Source organism: Rhinolophus hipposideros (genome assembly GCF_964194185.1).
Source record: "Rhinolophus hipposideros genome assembly, chromosome: 2".
In the NCBI taxonomy this organism is placed as follows: domain Eukaryota; kingdom Metazoa; phylum Chordata; class Mammalia; order Chiroptera; family Rhinolophidae; genus Rhinolophus; species Rhinolophus hipposideros.
The window spans coordinates 71,702,607-71,719,571 of NC_138048.1; the positions used below are offsets into that span (position 1 = coordinate 71,702,607).

General features: G+C 37.2%; 1 protein-coding gene across 2 annotated transcripts in view; it reads right to left on the bottom strand.

Moving 5' to 3' along the window:
• The window catches only part of FNDC3B (fibronectin type III domain containing 3B), a 321,497-nt gene that overhangs the window by 73,854 nt on the left and 230,678 nt on the right, over window positions 1-16,965 (bottom strand). For both annotated transcript variants that reach the window (XM_081065836.1, XM_081065837.1), the window contains exons 8-11: window positions 14,196-14,347; window positions 11,461-11,520; window positions 3,415-3,553; window positions 183-236 (exon numbers count right to left, since the gene is read on the bottom strand). In XM_081065836.1, coding sequence (XP_080921962.1) covers window positions 183-236; window positions 3,415-3,553; window positions 11,461-11,520; window positions 14,196-14,347 — 405 coding nt within the window. The remainder of the gene's footprint in view (window positions 1-182; window positions 237-3,414; window positions 3,554-11,460; window positions 11,521-14,195; window positions 14,348-16,965) is intronic.

Genomic DNA, 16,965 nt, shown 5'->3' on the forward strand with positions numbered 1-16,965 from the left:
CTTTAACCCATCTTCATTTTTCAAAGTCAATAGCTATTGGTTTAAATTTTTCTCTACTTACGTTCTTTTTTTCCATATGCTTAGCACATCTTTAAAAAAGACTAAAAGAATAACATGGTATTTGCTCAGGAATTTTATTTGGAAATAATGTTTTAGATGGATGAATATGAAAATATGCTTACCTCATCCCATTCTAAAAGGTAGTTGGTGATTTTTGAACCATTGTCAATTGGTGCCTAAAAAATAATAATGAAAAGAGATTAGAGAAAGTTGTTCACAGACCAAAGCTAGGAGCTACTCACTTGGTTCAAATATGTTTATGCCAGTGCTATGAAATATATAACCCTGGATAGCTACTGCATTTCCTTGGTCAAACATTATCACAAACAATTTTAATAAAATTCAACTGTAAAGAGAGCCCCCACTATTAATAAATCATCTCCACCAACAGCCAAATCTGCCTTCCCCATAACCTCACCTTTACACACACATAGTCCCCTATTTCCTCTGGGGATAAAACTTTTAAGAGGTAACTTTAAGTTCAAAAGTAGAGGAGAAAAAAAGGCAGCTGAGAAATACAGGCACTGCTTGAGGAGAGAGCTAACCCAGCTAGGTTCAGTCAAGAATCTTAATTTTTATAACTTGTCCCATCAGTTTTTTTTTGTTTTTTGTTGTTTTTTTTTTTTAAGTGCTTAAGATTAGAAAGCCTTCTGTGGCATTAAGAGTCCCCCTTTTGATGCTGTGGATGCCTGGTCATGGCATTGTACACCAGAGGCTGGACATTAATGAATGCCAACTATAATTTTATGTGTATAATGTGATGGCTCGGTGTGAGGTCGGGGTGGTGGTGGATGGGGGGAGGGGTTTCACGGTGTGAGGGATGTAAAAATAAAATAAAGTAAAATAAAACTAAAAAAAAAAAAAAAAAAAGAGTCCCCTTTTTAAACAAAAGTGAAGAAAAATGGGATCCTCTGGCTAGATTACCAGGGACTGTTAGCTCTTTACATGTTAGCAAAAAAGAAGTTTCATCGTTTGCTTTCTTTATAAAAGTATGCTGAGATGTTTCACTGAGAAAAAGGCTCTGGACAATGGGTAGGGGAGTGAAGAACTTTGGAGAAGAGTTCTCTGCAGGATTAGAGCTGCCAGAAGGTAGGAAAGCAGTGTGGTCCCTCACAGACTACTGTAGTAAGACTACTGTAGTAAGATTGGGGGAGACACGGGGATGGGGGGGAATGTAAGGGAGAGGGAGAGCGAGAGGAATACACGTAAATCAACTACTGAACTATGAATTACTACTACCTGGCCTTATAGGAAGCATTTAGTAAATAGCAGCTGTTGTTTTATTACTGTTAATAAAATATAGCATCAGGGGCTCAGATAATACTAGTTAAATTCATAAAGAAACTCTTTTTCTTCTCTTTTCCTTCCATCTTCCTTCTGAGTCATATAATCTTGAGTCCCCAGACCCAGATTTCAGGTGAGTGCTATGTATTCTATGGAACTGTAATTTCAGACTTCTGTGGGCTCAATTTTAGAGACAGGATAGGGACACATTTAAAGTTCTAAATAATAGATAAAGTCAAAGTTTTAGATAAGAACCCACTTCCAAGAAAAGAATGACCTTTCCAATGGCTCATAAACCTCTAGAGAAATTGTTCTTCAGTAGTTTCTTCTACGATATCCCATCCTACCACCAAGCCCCTAATTCCCTGAAGGTGGAAACAGCGCCATTGGCTTTTGTTTCCCCGTCTACGCTGTTGACGCACAAAAAGACTTCAGGAGAGCCTGAGCTCTCTCCGCGTCTCTGTGGTTTCAGGGACAAGTGGCAGCCAGAGAGAGCATGGTCCCCTGTCCTCATGCCCAGGTGGAGCACTGATCAGCAAATCTAGTCTTAGGACAGTTACATAAAAACTCATCTAAATTCAGAACTTTTAAATTTGTGCATGATTGAATGAAACAATTATGTTTCTGATTCACAATTAAATAAAAGGAAAAGGAAAATGTGAAACATTTTCCTCCTAATAAAAAAACGTGTTCCCCGCTCCCCCCACCCAAGTTGATGGTCTGCCTGAGACCTGAACATCATTTAAGTTCTAAGTAAAGTATGGATCAGTGATTCCCAACTTTAGGTTTATAAGACCCCGGGGTCCCGCTGGTATTCTTTAGAAGATTTCTTATGTTTTCCAAACAAAATAAAGTTTAATGCTTTCCTTAATTAGAGGTATATTTACATATACATATATGTAAATATAGAACACATTTTAAAATGGATGCATGTGCTCGAAGGCATTTACAATGATGACCAGTTGGGTGTTAAAACTCTGAAAAGGTGGGGAATCACTGACCTGGATTATCCCTGGAAGCCAGGAAGGAAAATAAAATAGTTCAGATTCTAAGCCAGTTCAGACTTTGCCTTTGTCCAAACAGCACACTCAGTGTCGGCGACGGCCGTGAGAAGGCAGCTGCCCACAGGACAGGGTCTTTCAGAGAAGCCCATGCCTTGTTGCTAACCACTATTCCCAATTGTTTTTATCAACTTCCTAGATAAATTTGACCCTCTGATACAGGAACAAAAAGACAAAACACTTCTTCACCAATAATGGATCTCCCTGGCCATCTTATTTCTTTCACACATTAGTGTTTACCCCAAATGCCATAAATGTTTATTATTTCTATTTCTACAAATTTTACATTTTAAACTGTATTTTAAAATATCCATATACATAAATAATTACTATAGAGATTGATAACATAGTCTACTATTTCCTTGCACAAGTCATACACAAGTATGACTAATCAGCTAATAATACTAAGAAGCGAATAATAATAATAATGTTAAGGACTTCTCTTTGGCAAGAGTTATTTGTAACCAGTAAATTGTATTTCATGAAAACTACTATATAATTCAGATTTTTAAAAGTAATTAGAAATCCTGACTGATCTAAGACCTAAATAGTAAAAATTAATGAAATCTTAATGTAGTTCAGAACACCAAACATTCTAGGCAGTTTTAAAATGTTAAACATTTCAGAGGCACCACAAAAAGTAGCCAACAGAGGCATGAACCTACTCTATCTCTAACCCTTAATAAAAACTTTTTACAAATGTTTGTTGAAATGAATTAAACCATTAGAAAGTGATGAAATTAAAGTATCTTAAGTATTTATATCATTTATGAGGTTTTGCGTATGATCCTTCCAGATTTACCCAATTCCCCTGCAAAATGAGCTAAGACTTGGTTTGCAGTTCCCTCTCCCACCCCTTTTTATAGACATGATGACTTTTGATAACGTAACTTGCTTCACATAGCTACTATGTAGAAAACCAAACACCACTGACAAACTGAAATAGTGCTGAATAAATGTTTCAATGGCTACAGACGGCAGACCATTTCAGATGAGTTGAGCTACTCACCTTCCACTGCAAGGTTAGTGAACTTTTGCTCCTGTGTGCCAACTTCGGTGGGAAGGGGCTGTCGGGTGCGCAGCTGTGGGTGGTGAAGCTAACTGGCTCAGAGCAGGATCCCTTTACGGAATTGTACATAGCATACACCCTGAAAACAAAATAACAAGTACAGTCAGTGGCAGGGGCCCATGACAGAGACCAGGGTTTCTATCTCAGCTTTCCTCCAGGGCTTTTCCTAGAGGAACACAATCCCATTGGCAGTACATACGACTCTTGTTCTCTGCTGGTCTTGTCTTGACCTAACTATGGAGAATCATCCCAGCAGGGAATGTGTTCTCTCTTTCCGTTCACAGTAAGAACCACCCAGCCCCATTCAAGACAGGCAGGGTCTACGTAGATGACTGGAAAAGACTATGCTAAATAAGAAAGTATCCTTAATACCCAGAGAGGTCTCCAAATATACATTCTAAAAATCAACAAAACACTCTCTAGTTGACTTTGTTTGGAGAAAGGCTACAAGTAAAGAATTGGGTGAAAAGGGACAAGAAGCAGTGATGGGCTTCAGAGACTGGAGAGGCAGCACCGACGCACAAACAACAGGGACGTCTTTGAACGGTTATAACATAGGTGGAAATATGGATGTTTCATACAGAGAGACATGGTTGCTACTGTCGACTGCATCTCTCTCCAATTCAACAAAAACAATATTCAGGTACCATTTCTCCATGTGAACATTTAACTCCAGCACCTGTGTCAAGATTAGATATGTACTCTGCACATTAAAATGCCTGGCTCAACGCTGAACATATGTGCCCGGTATCTCCAGAGAAGCTGTGAAGAAAAAGCACGTAACGTGCCACTATAAAACTACTCTCCTTTAAAACAGCATAAAATAGGATTATGCTGATTTTTATCCTCTCCTTTCTACTTTTCCCTTTTTTTTTTACATTGGGCATTTAAAAAATTTGAAAACATACTCTTTTAAAATGATAACAAAGAAATTTTTACTGCCTAAAAAAAGATGCAAGGATTAAGCTATTCAGAGTTGGAAAATACTTATCAAGCCATTAATTCTTGTAACAAACTTTTATGAATTCCCATTAAAGACGGACAAAAACTCAGACCAGAGAGGTGGATTAAATTTCCCAGTGTTACACACCTAGGAAGTTGGATCCACTGCTCTCAGCTCTGCTTTACTGACCTGGTAATCAGTGTTTCTTTAAACACTCACAACCCATTTCCCCTCACCCAATGAACATAAACAACACCTAAAGATAACATTATGGAAAATAGGTTCTAATTAGATGTGTGATTTGCAAAGTCCTTTTCTCCTCAAAGTCCGTTACAAAAGATTTACAGAGGCCACGCAAGTCAGACGTACTAATAGACATTATGAGTAAAATCCTAAAAGGTAAAATACTACATGTTTACTAGATACTTGACTAATTTGCCTTATGGGAGGACAGACACCATGACACTGGTCCAAAGAAAGGATGCTTCTCATAAAGATGTTCTCTATCCACGCTGATGAAAGAAATGCTCCTTTTACACTCATTATAAGTAGTCACATGAGAATAGAAAACTGAATGGCAAATTTGACAAGATCATTTCCACGCATCAGGATCGGCTCCCTGGGAGTAAGTTACTGAAAATGAATCACACAGAATGTTCCAGACAAGGGGTAGGGTTCCGGCCTGAACTCTAGTAAGGTCAGAATTCTCCAACTGGTGGCTCAGAGGTTGAAGCTGACACAAGATATTAGGGAGCCGAGGGACGCAATATATAGTGTTTCTAAATATTAGAGCCAAATTAAAGGATATAGGCAATGATCATCATAAAAGAGACAAGGAGATAATATGCACTCCTCATGAAACACCATGCCGCTACCTATGAAATCCTTGCCACCAGAAAAACTGAACGTGTATCTGATGAAGCCTCTTCATAACTTTACAATAAACACAGAGAACGTGTAAAGCAACACTTCAGGGATGCAATCAGCCTAATTCACAGTGCAGAAATCTCCACAGAAACCCCTCCCCCCAAAAAAGAAAGAAAAAAGAGATGGAGGGGAAACCTATAGATTAAAAGAAATTTGCAAGATATCAGCCAGACAGAATATTCACACCATAGTTGAATTCCAATTACAACAAACTGAAAAAACAGTTGGTTGAAAAACCTTCATTTTTAGGACAGCTGAAGAAATGAGAACAGTCTCTGGGTTTTAAAAAAGAAATTCATCATTTTTGTTTGTTCTGGATGGGCATGTGTTAACAGTAATGTGGCTTACAGGTGAAATAATATGATGTCTAGACTTAATTTCACCATAACTGCGGGGTGGGGAGGGGAGGATACCAAGGAAATAAGAAGTTGGGTGATGGGTATATGACAGTTCATTGAATCACTGTTCTTCACTATATCCGAAATAAAAAGTTAAAATAAAAATTAAGCCAATGCTGAAAAAAATCCCAGAGATACTTCATTTTAAAAAAAGAACCTCTTGCTTCTCTTAAAACTAGAAGTCCTAGAAACACCCAGCTGCATACCTGCATGGCAGTGATCATAAAAAGCCAAGAGCAGCTCCCCCTTTAGATGGGAGTAGCTCACCATGCCCTACTATCTCCTAGGCACTGAGTGAGAGAGCTTTTCGGCTGCCTTTTACCTAATGAACTTGACTCACTGACGTTCCCAGTAGGTATCTCAGTTTGCATCACTAGGCATTTGATTACACTCTGGCAGACCAGTTCCTAAATGTTCACAAAAACAGTTGACACCCCAAATCCATGAAATCATAAAGCAGAGGAAAGGGAGGCAGGGGAAGGGCCTGCAGAGTACTATTTGAATGCCGTTAGTTATCTGGGGAGGTTTAGACTCAGTCAAGTTTGTCCTTTCTTGAGACTCTCAGAGTCAGAAAGCCATACTTATTAGGCCAGAGAAACATGATGATGGAAGCTCCTGGCAGTCAGGTTGGGAGGATGACAGGAGGGATAAAAAAACCTTATGGCAAAAGTTAAAATTTGAGGTAGTTGAAGATGGACAGTTACATGGGCCACAAGGAGTTATTTTCCTTGTCATTAAACTCAAAGTATGTTATAGTTCATTTAAATTAGGAGTCAGTGTTTTGCACTTGTAAATGTCTGTCCGCAAAGGAAACAAGATCCATTCTATATAACAACAAAAATGTGCTTCATACAGTACCTAACATTTGACATGATATTTAACTATCTCATGATTACATCTGTCAATTAAAATTGTTCAGTAAACAGCAACTAATGGTAACAATCAGCTCCGTTTTTACCAATAACTTTTCCATAAAAGAAAATTCTGGTTGATGTTGTATTTTCAAGATGTTGCAATCATGTTTTCACATGATGGTCATGTGTTTTCCCTAAATAGCATCAGCGGATAGAAAGATTTGTGGAGCAGGATCAGTTTCTTAAGTGAAATAAATCCGCAAGCAGTTCAGTTCCTTTTACATTTACCGGAGGAAAGAATACATTTTTCTAACAATGTAATCAAGTCTTGTGTTGGGTTTTCACATTTGTTTCCGTTTAAATACCAACTAAATTCTTATGAAACAGGTGCTCTCAGAATTTCAAAAATTTGCTCCCAACTTGTGCCAGCACATCTGTAACAGACTAGGAACCACAATTGCTGGTCAGTAATATCTTTTTCATAACTCTACACTGAGCTGGTCAACCATATTTTTGGAAATGCTTCATCACATAATTTTTCTGGGAAATGTTATTACATGATATCATCTCTGGGTAACTTCTTTGCCAATTGTTTATGCCAACGACTGGAAAACTGCTTCAAATTTTATCATAAACTTGCTATCCATTCCACTCAAATTCCTCATTATCCTATCATTGATAAAAATATAATTTCTTGACTCCCACAGGAAAATGGCTATTTCAGCGCCGGTATTAATTATAAAATCAGCAATTAAAAAAGGAATATGATTTTCTTTGTGTATTTCTATAAGTATTTATTGGTATAAATTAGTGAATGTATATATTTATATATATATATATAAACTTACATACTTTTGGATAAGTATTATAAAATAATGTTTACTTATTTATATATATGTATTTATTAGATTTTTCTCATTTTTTTCTTCTCAACATAGACACACATATACATACAATCTCTCGTGTACATGTGAGCGCACACATGCGAGATTTTGTATTGGTGGTTTTATACAATACGTAACACAATGCCCTATATGAAAGTACTAAGTAAATATACTTTGAAAATCTCAATTGATTCCTTTTAAAAATTCAAACAACATTAAACCAAGAAGAGCAATCTGTATAAGGAGTGAGTAACAAATATAAAAGTAATGACTTTAATAAAAAAATCTAAAAAAAAAAAAAAAAAAAATCTAACCCAAGACCCAACACCTAAATTTTGCAAATTGACCTAATAGAGGAGTATTATTTTCCTCAATCACTAGGAGGGAAAAAAAAACAAAACAACAATGGTTGAATAGATGTGCAAGCTATGGCACACAAAAATTCATAGCAAAAAGTGAGGAAAAAATTTCTTTAAACCTGTAATGTCTCAGGGTATAATTTAATTTTCCATGTGGAATTTGGCCTAAATGACATGGCAAGTGCCAATCTAAATAGCCACAGGCACACACATGACCTGTAGCACTATATCAAGAATGCCACTAAATTACTAAAGAGATTTAGTAATCTCTTACTAAATTATTCCCATAACAATGAGGTGATGGCAAGAAGAAGTCAAGAGCTGTTCTTGCCTAGAAACGGATGTCAAGCACCAGACAGCTCAATGACAGGACTCCATGATTGAGAGACTGCTGCTTTTAAAAAACAGTTTACACATATGATTTGTAAACTCAGACAATACTAACATGAGGGAGGTAAAAGTTGAAAATGAAGAAAAGTATTATATAAAGATATCAAGAAATCAGTGTGAAGGGAATGGAATCAGAACAGCAAAATCAAAAGCAACAAGAAATGCTAAGAACAGAAGGCTCAATTGAGACCCCAGTAGATGATTTGAGAAAGAAACCTTTCACTATACTGGAGAGAGATTTGAACAGAGACTTCTGCAGGTCTTAATCAAAATGTGCAATATTAAGAACTGAAAAGAAAATGTAGCCTGTTTGACACTGCTAAAATAAATATGTCCATTTTCATCCAGTGGGCAATACTTTCTAACTTGGTAATTCATAAACAAATGGAAAAGGCAACCAACATAACTGCTCATTTTGCACCTGTACAGTAACAGAATTTTTTGTAGCTTCTGTTAGGGATACTTAGTGAGGAAATTATTTCCACACAGCCTTTTGAGGCCTTATAGGTGACTATTAAATTTAAAACTGTATTTGAAACTACTGCGTTTGATAAAAGCTTACATTACTGGAACTAAGGTTTGAGAAAATTAATCCAACTGCATCATAAAAAGAGATGTTGCTTTTTTGTTTCCAGTACCAAATATAGTATAACTTCATCCCAATAAGATAGTGAATGATATGATCAAACTGTACACAGATTCAAAGAACCTGCATCATGAAATCCTTTTTTTTTTTATTTTCCAAGTGTGGAAAACCTGCAATAGCATTGGAAAAATAAAACTAAACAAACAAAAATAACGTTTATACCCTTTACAGGTTTATAATAGATTTGCACATATTTCATTTGCTCTCCTACCATCTTTCTGAGGCTGGCATCATTATCATCTTCATTTTATGAATGAGACAACAGGCTTCAGATGTTCAAATGGCTTGCCTGAGCACACACCTTTACTAAGTGACCGAGCCATTAACCCCAAGTTCCAAGCTCTTTCCATTACGTATCATGGTGTCTTGCCAAAGCAATTCAAGGCAGAGAAAGCTACATTTAAGTATGAGTTGGAAGTGTTAAGATCCTTCTCTACTTTGAGAAATGAAAGACTGTAGAGAAAAAGAGAATGAATGATCTATGTACTGTGGAATAGGCAGGGCGAAAAAAACTACAATTTAGACTGTAGACGTTTTTCTTAGGAGAGAATTTTTTAAAATAGTAGAAGAGATCACAGATTTTCTATCTCTTTGGCAGGCAGAAAGCTAGACCAAATAATAGCTGGTGGTGCCTCAGGCTGTACAGGTGTGGTACTGCACGTGTCCTACGTGCCACAGTTTGGGGTCCCAGATGTGTCAGGAGAGAATGTGGATCCAAGACCTCTAGATGGTAACCACCTAATGCTTCTATTCCTTTTGGGGAATCCATTAATTTTTTCTTTTATGTGCCCAGAAGTTTGAGGTATTCATAAGACATCACAGTAAAAAACAAATTGATAAGTAGTTGTTCTCAAGATTTAGCCCTTCCATGAAGGGTTAAAAGGAAATGAAGGGAAACAGCAGACAAGATGGTAAATAAAGAGCCAACTCTTTATGACATTTAAATTTGTTTAAGAAGATATTGTCCACTCATGAATGAGCAGGAAATTAATAAAGTAAACCTTCAGTAAAGCAGTAACAATAAACCGTTAAAAGATGTTGAAAAAAAGGAAACATGTTAACAATGATTAATGGAGAACATTTACATGGGTCCCTATATGGTGTTACATTTTCTGGTTCCTTGTTAAAACGACAATTTGACAGAATGATTAAACTATTTATTTCTATTATCATCTTAGCTTCACAAATTATACAAACTTTTTGTTTGTACAGACTATACGAAAAGTTCAACGTGTTTGGGGTAAAGCTAATTGACTCAAAATCCAAAAGTTTTGATTTAAACAGGAAGAGATAGATAGTTGTAAAGAGTTCATGTAAAAACTACAATAGCTACGCAGATGTACACTTTATGACTGAATATAAAACACCTTGCTCTTTTACGCATTGCTTTTAACTTAGTACTAAGCACTTGAGCAGCAAAAAAGATACTATAACCTGAGCACATCCCTACATTCCTACGTTTCTTACTGAGAAAATTGTCGCATAAGGATTCTGCAGTTGACCAAAGTTAAAACAGTCAGTTCATGGCAGAACCACACTAGAACTCAAGACTCCTGATAATTAATAATATACTTGTCCTGTTAGGCAAGCCCGACTCCACCCCGTCACAAAGGAACGTGTGGTGTGAATTAACCTTTGGAAAGTATAATAAAGGATGTGTGCTTAATGTGTGTAACTTTATTACATAATTATTATGTACACATATATAACTGAAGAAAGGAGAGAGAATGCTGCTGTGTATCCTATTAGACAAATTTATGGTCAATTTAAAAATTAAGTAAAATAAAATATTTAATATTAAGATTTTTCAAATGTTATGGATCACATTCATAGAGCTGCTTATTTGCGAAATGGACGGATGGATGTATCTTTAAATAACCAGATAAGCTCGGTAAATATCCAGATAATATTGTCTTCTTCACAGGTCTGTTGTTGGCTGGGTTTCTTCCTAAGATTAGCTCTACCTTCCAGATTAGTCGCAGTAGAGATTCCAGAAAAATTACAGTATGATTTCAGACTACATATCAGACTGTACAGGTTCATTGTTTTGCTAAATTGGGTTATGCTTGTCAGAGATCATTTGGTATCCATATTTCTTTATTTCAAAACCAATTGTTTTTTAAGGTCCAAAGGTGTTCTTGCAAGATGGGAAGGACTTAGTCATTTGGGCTGAACATAGTTTCCACTTATGGTCTAGAATAAACACCTGACATACCCAGGGTAAAAAATTCATCTGTTTTATATAAAGAAAATATGACATACTAAACCACACAATCCAATAGATCTTAGAAGACTATATAAAATAAAAATTACTTATTAAAAATAATTTTTTAAAATTTTGTTCAGTATACTGTCTACGTTTTCATTACCAAAAGCACTTCTGTGTCCTCCCAACCACTGTGCTCTTGAGTGCAGAACAGAACTGCCTTCAAAAATAAATGAATGGCCAATGAGCCAATGGACCACGGTATTGCAACTTAAAGTTAGGCAAACACCATTAACCAAAAACTTTTAAAAGGAGCACATGATTTATTTTTAGCAACCTGAATTCGCCACTACAGGGTAGTTCTCATATCCCAACTCACCTCACATGATAATCAGTTGCTGGTCTAAGATCTTTCACGTTACATTCTAATTCTTCTCCACTGCAAAGAAAAATCATTCATTAGTCAATGGTACCAGTTTCAAAAGTAAAATAGGATTTTGATTTGGGTCTCACTGTCATGTACCAACAATAACTTAAGAACTATTACGTCCGATTCCACAGTAAGACAGAAATAAACTCTCCTATTTGACCTTTCTGGACTAGAAAATTAGATTCCTTTTAGTTATACCATCGTAAATCTGGAAAATGGGAAAATTAACTTACTAATAAAACTCCATAGGGTCTTATCTTCTTCAAAGTAAATACATAAAAACACAGAAGTAAATAAGTAAGCAAGAAAATTAAATAGATGGGTAAATGTAAATAACTAAGTGTACCAGCTGTCAACTGACAGTAACTCCCAGACTTCCTTGGCAGGAATCCCAATTATCTTAACTTCTCAGCTCTCTTGCAGAAATCTCAATCTGCTTCCCTAACATAACAATAATAACAAATAGCTCTCTTATATAAAATACAACCATTAATATGATCAGAAATTGCAACTGAACCTCAACTTAATCATAAGGAAAGAACTAACATAAAATAAGGAATGTTCCATTAAATTTATTTAAAGGAAATGGGGTGTGAGGACATGACTGTGTTCTTAAAAAATGTCCATGTTATAAAAGACAAGAATATTGTGGAAGTGTTCCAAATTGAGAAGGCTATAGAGACCTGAGAACTAAATGCAATATTTGACCCTGGAGAGGCTCAGATCCTAGAGGGTAAGGAAAATGCTATAACAGGTATTATTTTGATCAACTGACAAAACCAGAATATGGATGATGTAGTAGATAAAAGTATTCTATCAATGTCAACTTATGAAGTTGGTACTCAATTGTGGCTATTTAAGAAAATATCCTTATTCTTAGGAAATATACTGAAGTATAATAGTGGGAAAGGGCCATCATATACAAAACTAGTGGGGAAAAAGTACAGATTGAAAAGAGAAAAAGGAAGAAAGAACAGCTCAAACAGCAAAGGTGACAGAGTGAAAAGTTAACAGGAGAATCTGGGGAAAGGGTACATACTCATTTCCTTGATCTTTTCATTTTTTGCAAAGTTTTATAAGTTTAAAATTATTTCAAACAAAAAAAAATTTTTATAAGTTGTGATCTGGAGACCCATGTCCACACCTTGTCGGCAGCGCTGTTGGTTTGTTTACCTGCACTGTATCTTTAAAGGATTTTTAATTTGCTAAATTAGTTTTACTATTAGGAAACTTTATATAATCTAGATTTCCAGCATTTCTTGAGAAAAAAAATCCAAAGAATCAGCAAATCAAGGCCTGCATGCCCTTCTGGCAACAAACCATTTTAGGTGAGCACAGATCCCTTTCAGATGAAGACGGGGGCTTTCCCATTTACCTCATTCCCACCTTTTGCTTTTCTCACTTACGTTACCTGCCTGGCCCCCTGGAACTTGAGACTGTAGCTCTTGTCACCAGCAGTTACCTGGCATTGAGAGAATCCATTTGTTTCTTGGTGGGTCTGGAGGAAATGGCGCTCTGTATTTCTTTAAAGTCTCTATCAATTCTGACTTTTCAAAATAGAACCAAATGGTTGTGAGCCAGAGTATATGGAGTTAAGCTTTTATTCTGAGTCCAGTGGGGAATCACTGGAGTGACACAGTCTGACTTATATTTGCGTGGCGTGATGGCTCGACTGTAGGAGAGCAAGAGTGGATGCTGGAAGACCCAGAGAGAAGGGACAGCAGAAGCACTACAGGCAGGGGCAGCGAGAGGAAAGACTTCCTTCCCCATCTCTTTCCCTTTTTCTTTGTCAAGAAGGCATGTCTCTGGAGCAAGTTAAGAATAAGCAACAGGGCTGGAGAGATAGAAAGTCTGCCGTGCTGATGCAGCAGTGGAAAAGGGCAGAAAACTAGCCTCTCTGTGAGAGGAAGAGGTGGGATTTGTGTGGCCACATTACGTTGGGCTTCAATAGTCTCAGGGGCCCTTCACAGTCGGGGGGAGGGGTCAAACAAGTAGTTAAAACAAGGCTGACTCTGATTTCCTGCTCTGAAAATCTGAGCACTCACAATTACAAAGAAGAAAAGACTTGACCCTAAAATTTTTAAAATCTCATTTAGAACCTGGCTATAAATCATTTGAAGAGTTAATACCTAGGAGTCCATAAAGCAGAAGGGATAATCCCTTACTTTGTGTGTTAAACTTCTGACCATTTAAGAAAGCCTTGGCAAGAAATGCTTTAGTAATCTTTACTACAGGCTGCAAAACTATTGTAGAGAATTAGAGTGAAACTCTTATTTCGTGTAACTATGAAACCATATCGTAGAATTTTTAAAAATAAGACTAGTAGAAAGTCTGAATCTAAAAAAGGGATAATCACATGAGGGCATAATGTATGCAGAAACTAACACTCATGCTCATATTTTGCCCTGATAGACATTAATGGAAAATTTTCACTAAACTGACAAGCTAACAAAACAAAGTGACATATTTCACCAACACCGAGCAGCCCTATAGTAGTCATTTCTGATTGATTAATTACTCTGGACAAAATTAACTCTTGACATTCTAATTATTACTAATTCTTAAAATGAACAACTTCAAGGAAAATTTGCAAAGCCTTTAAATTTTCCTTATTTTCTATTTTCCTTAATGACTCCAATTTCCCAGTGTAGCAGCAGAGAAAGACATATGAAAATATACACAACCTGTAAATTATCTTGTATTTTCCATCTCGTCCTTTGTCAGATAAGGCAACTTCATAACTGTAGGGGAAGGAAAGACCACTGTGGGGTCCACATGAAAGTCCAACAGGGGGAGCCCAGGACAACACAACTGCTCTTGCCTGAATATTGGAAACCTGGGAAGAAAAAGATGGAAAGTATTCAAATCCATTCCACATAGGTCAAACACTACTTGTTCCAATAACATTTTTGTGATTATTAGCAGTGGCATAAAAGTTAGAGTTAATTCAAGGTAAGCAATTTTATTTTAATTACAGTAAACAAAAGCTTCTTATATGGTGCTCTTTTGTCAAGTCCTAATGTCCAAAATATAACTCCTGCAACATCTGTCCTCATAACGCAAACTTTCATCCAAGTCCGGTACAATTCAGACCCAGTCCGACAATCTGTCATGTTTGGCAGTTTTTTTGAAGGTACAAAGTTGAATGTGACATTTCAATGTTCAAGACGCCCATCACGTTATGGAAGGAGTCGTACCCACAGGTACTTTCTGGTAGCCTCCAAGCCTTGCTTTGCGTAGAATTATCCTGCAAAGCTAATACAGTAAGTCCTCACTCAACATCATGAATAGGTTCTGAGACTTTAAGCGAACAGACATAAAATGAAATGAATTTTACCATACGCTAATTGATATATAAATAAGAATTAAGTTCCTAAGGCATTTCATCAACGTTATAAAGGAATAATGTTGAGTGAAACGATGTTATTTAAGGACCTGCTGTACTTTACACATCATGTTCCTTTTAAGTCCTGTGGGCTTCCAGGAAACTCTAGTGATGGGGGAGTGGAACCAAGGCCCAGGCTGATGGGGTAGAAACATGTGTGGAGGTGAACATGTTTCACCTCTCCAAGCTCTGCTTTTTATCTTTTCAGTTTAACCTCCATTTCAAACTTCGTTTGAACGCAGCGCTCTGGAACTCTTAGGATTTCTCTGAGGGCATGTTCTACACTATCGTCCAGCCATCCTCCGCCCCAGCTGCACACAGCTGTCACTGCTCACTCACAGACCTTCCATCTCAAGTCCTCACTCTAATGGTGTTTCCTGGGGCATCTGCCCACATCACACCGTTTGCTCCCAAATCTTTTAGAGTGTTTCTCGAGAAACCCAACCTACTATAGGACCTAATTCATTAAAATAACTCTATGAACAGAATTTTAATGTTCTAATTTTCTAAATGTTATTTTGTTGCTCTCTGGATAACATATTAAAAACTAAGAGTTAATACAGACACTAAAGCTTAATGTTCATAAAGACTTTATAGCTATAGAGTGTTAGGCTGGCGATGGTGATATGTAAACTATTCAGTCTTCATCTTTTCTTTTCTCCCGATTTTGTCACTATCTGATTTATATAAAGAGTATTAACATGTAATATAAAATCATTCAAAAGCATGAACAATACATATGAAAATGAATGTTGAGTCTCCCTTTTCAGTCTGTCATTCATTCTATTTTTAGCCAGAGAATCTTCCTGTCTTTTCTGCTTTGTATAGATACAGCATCATGATATATTTACCCAATCATTTAATCAAACTTCTACTCATCCTTCAAGACCGCAGCCAGCCTCACTATCCCCAAGTAGCCTCCCCTGAAATATGTCAGCCGTCATCATCCCTCTGTTCTACAGAAACTTGTTGATATCTCTAACATTGCTAATCATGTTTATGGCATTTTCCTACCTCCCCACTGGACTGTGGGACTTCCCAAGGACAGGGCCCAAATTATAGTCAACTGTGAGTAGTGGTTGCTTAGGCAATGTTTGTTAAATACAAAACAAAAAATCAAAGGGAATAAGATAGTCTGAGTTTCTGACACAGGTGACAGCGTAGGGCGGCCAAGCATTACACACGTCCTGGAGAAACTGCTACAGAATCAAACTGGACCCTTCTGGCTACGGCTCTAGACGAGCAGTCACTCGTCTACTGTACTCCTCCTGTACCACATGGCTGTAACACCCCTTCAGGACCCGTCCCCTCTCACACCCATGACGTTGCTTTTGACTTTCCTTCTTCCTTGGCTTTATCTACTTCTTTTAGACCCAGTTTAAATGCTGCCTTTGCGTATTATTTTAATCATCATACCTCACCCTGTGAGGGGTTGTGAACAGAGGAGATTACAACATGGTCTCTACCTCAAGGAGCACCAACCTGGGGGAGACCAAACAGATGCGTGAGGCACTGTACGGAGATGCACTGAGCACGTAGGGCCCCACAGTGCTGGAGACCACGCAAGTTTTCTGGGCCGTCCTGCCCGAGCCCTGCTCAGAATCAATCGCTATTTTCTTCGTGCTCTGCCTACATTTTGCTAGTACCTGCATTTGGCACTTTTTTCACTATACTGTGCTTTTCTTGGTTATTGGTGTGTTGTTCCCCTGACTACATTTTAGGACAGCATTTCTATCACACACACCGGTGTTATCTGCTGAATTCCTTCACACACCAACCATGAGCAATCTTGAGGCACTAGGTATTATCTTTGATTTTTAACTTAAAAAGAGGTATTTTGCAATGAAGAGTTCAGTTTCTAGTTTTAAAGGAGGCTGTTTAGGTACTGGGAAACATTCAGCTGAGGTGATAAATGGCTGCTTTGCACAATTCCATAAACACAGTGTGTAGTAATACCGATTCTATGAATGATGGTGTGAAATAACATCACGTTTCAAAATAGCTCAGTCAATGCTAACACTTTAGATACTGGCAAAGTATCCACAGATGCACAACCCATTAACCTGTCT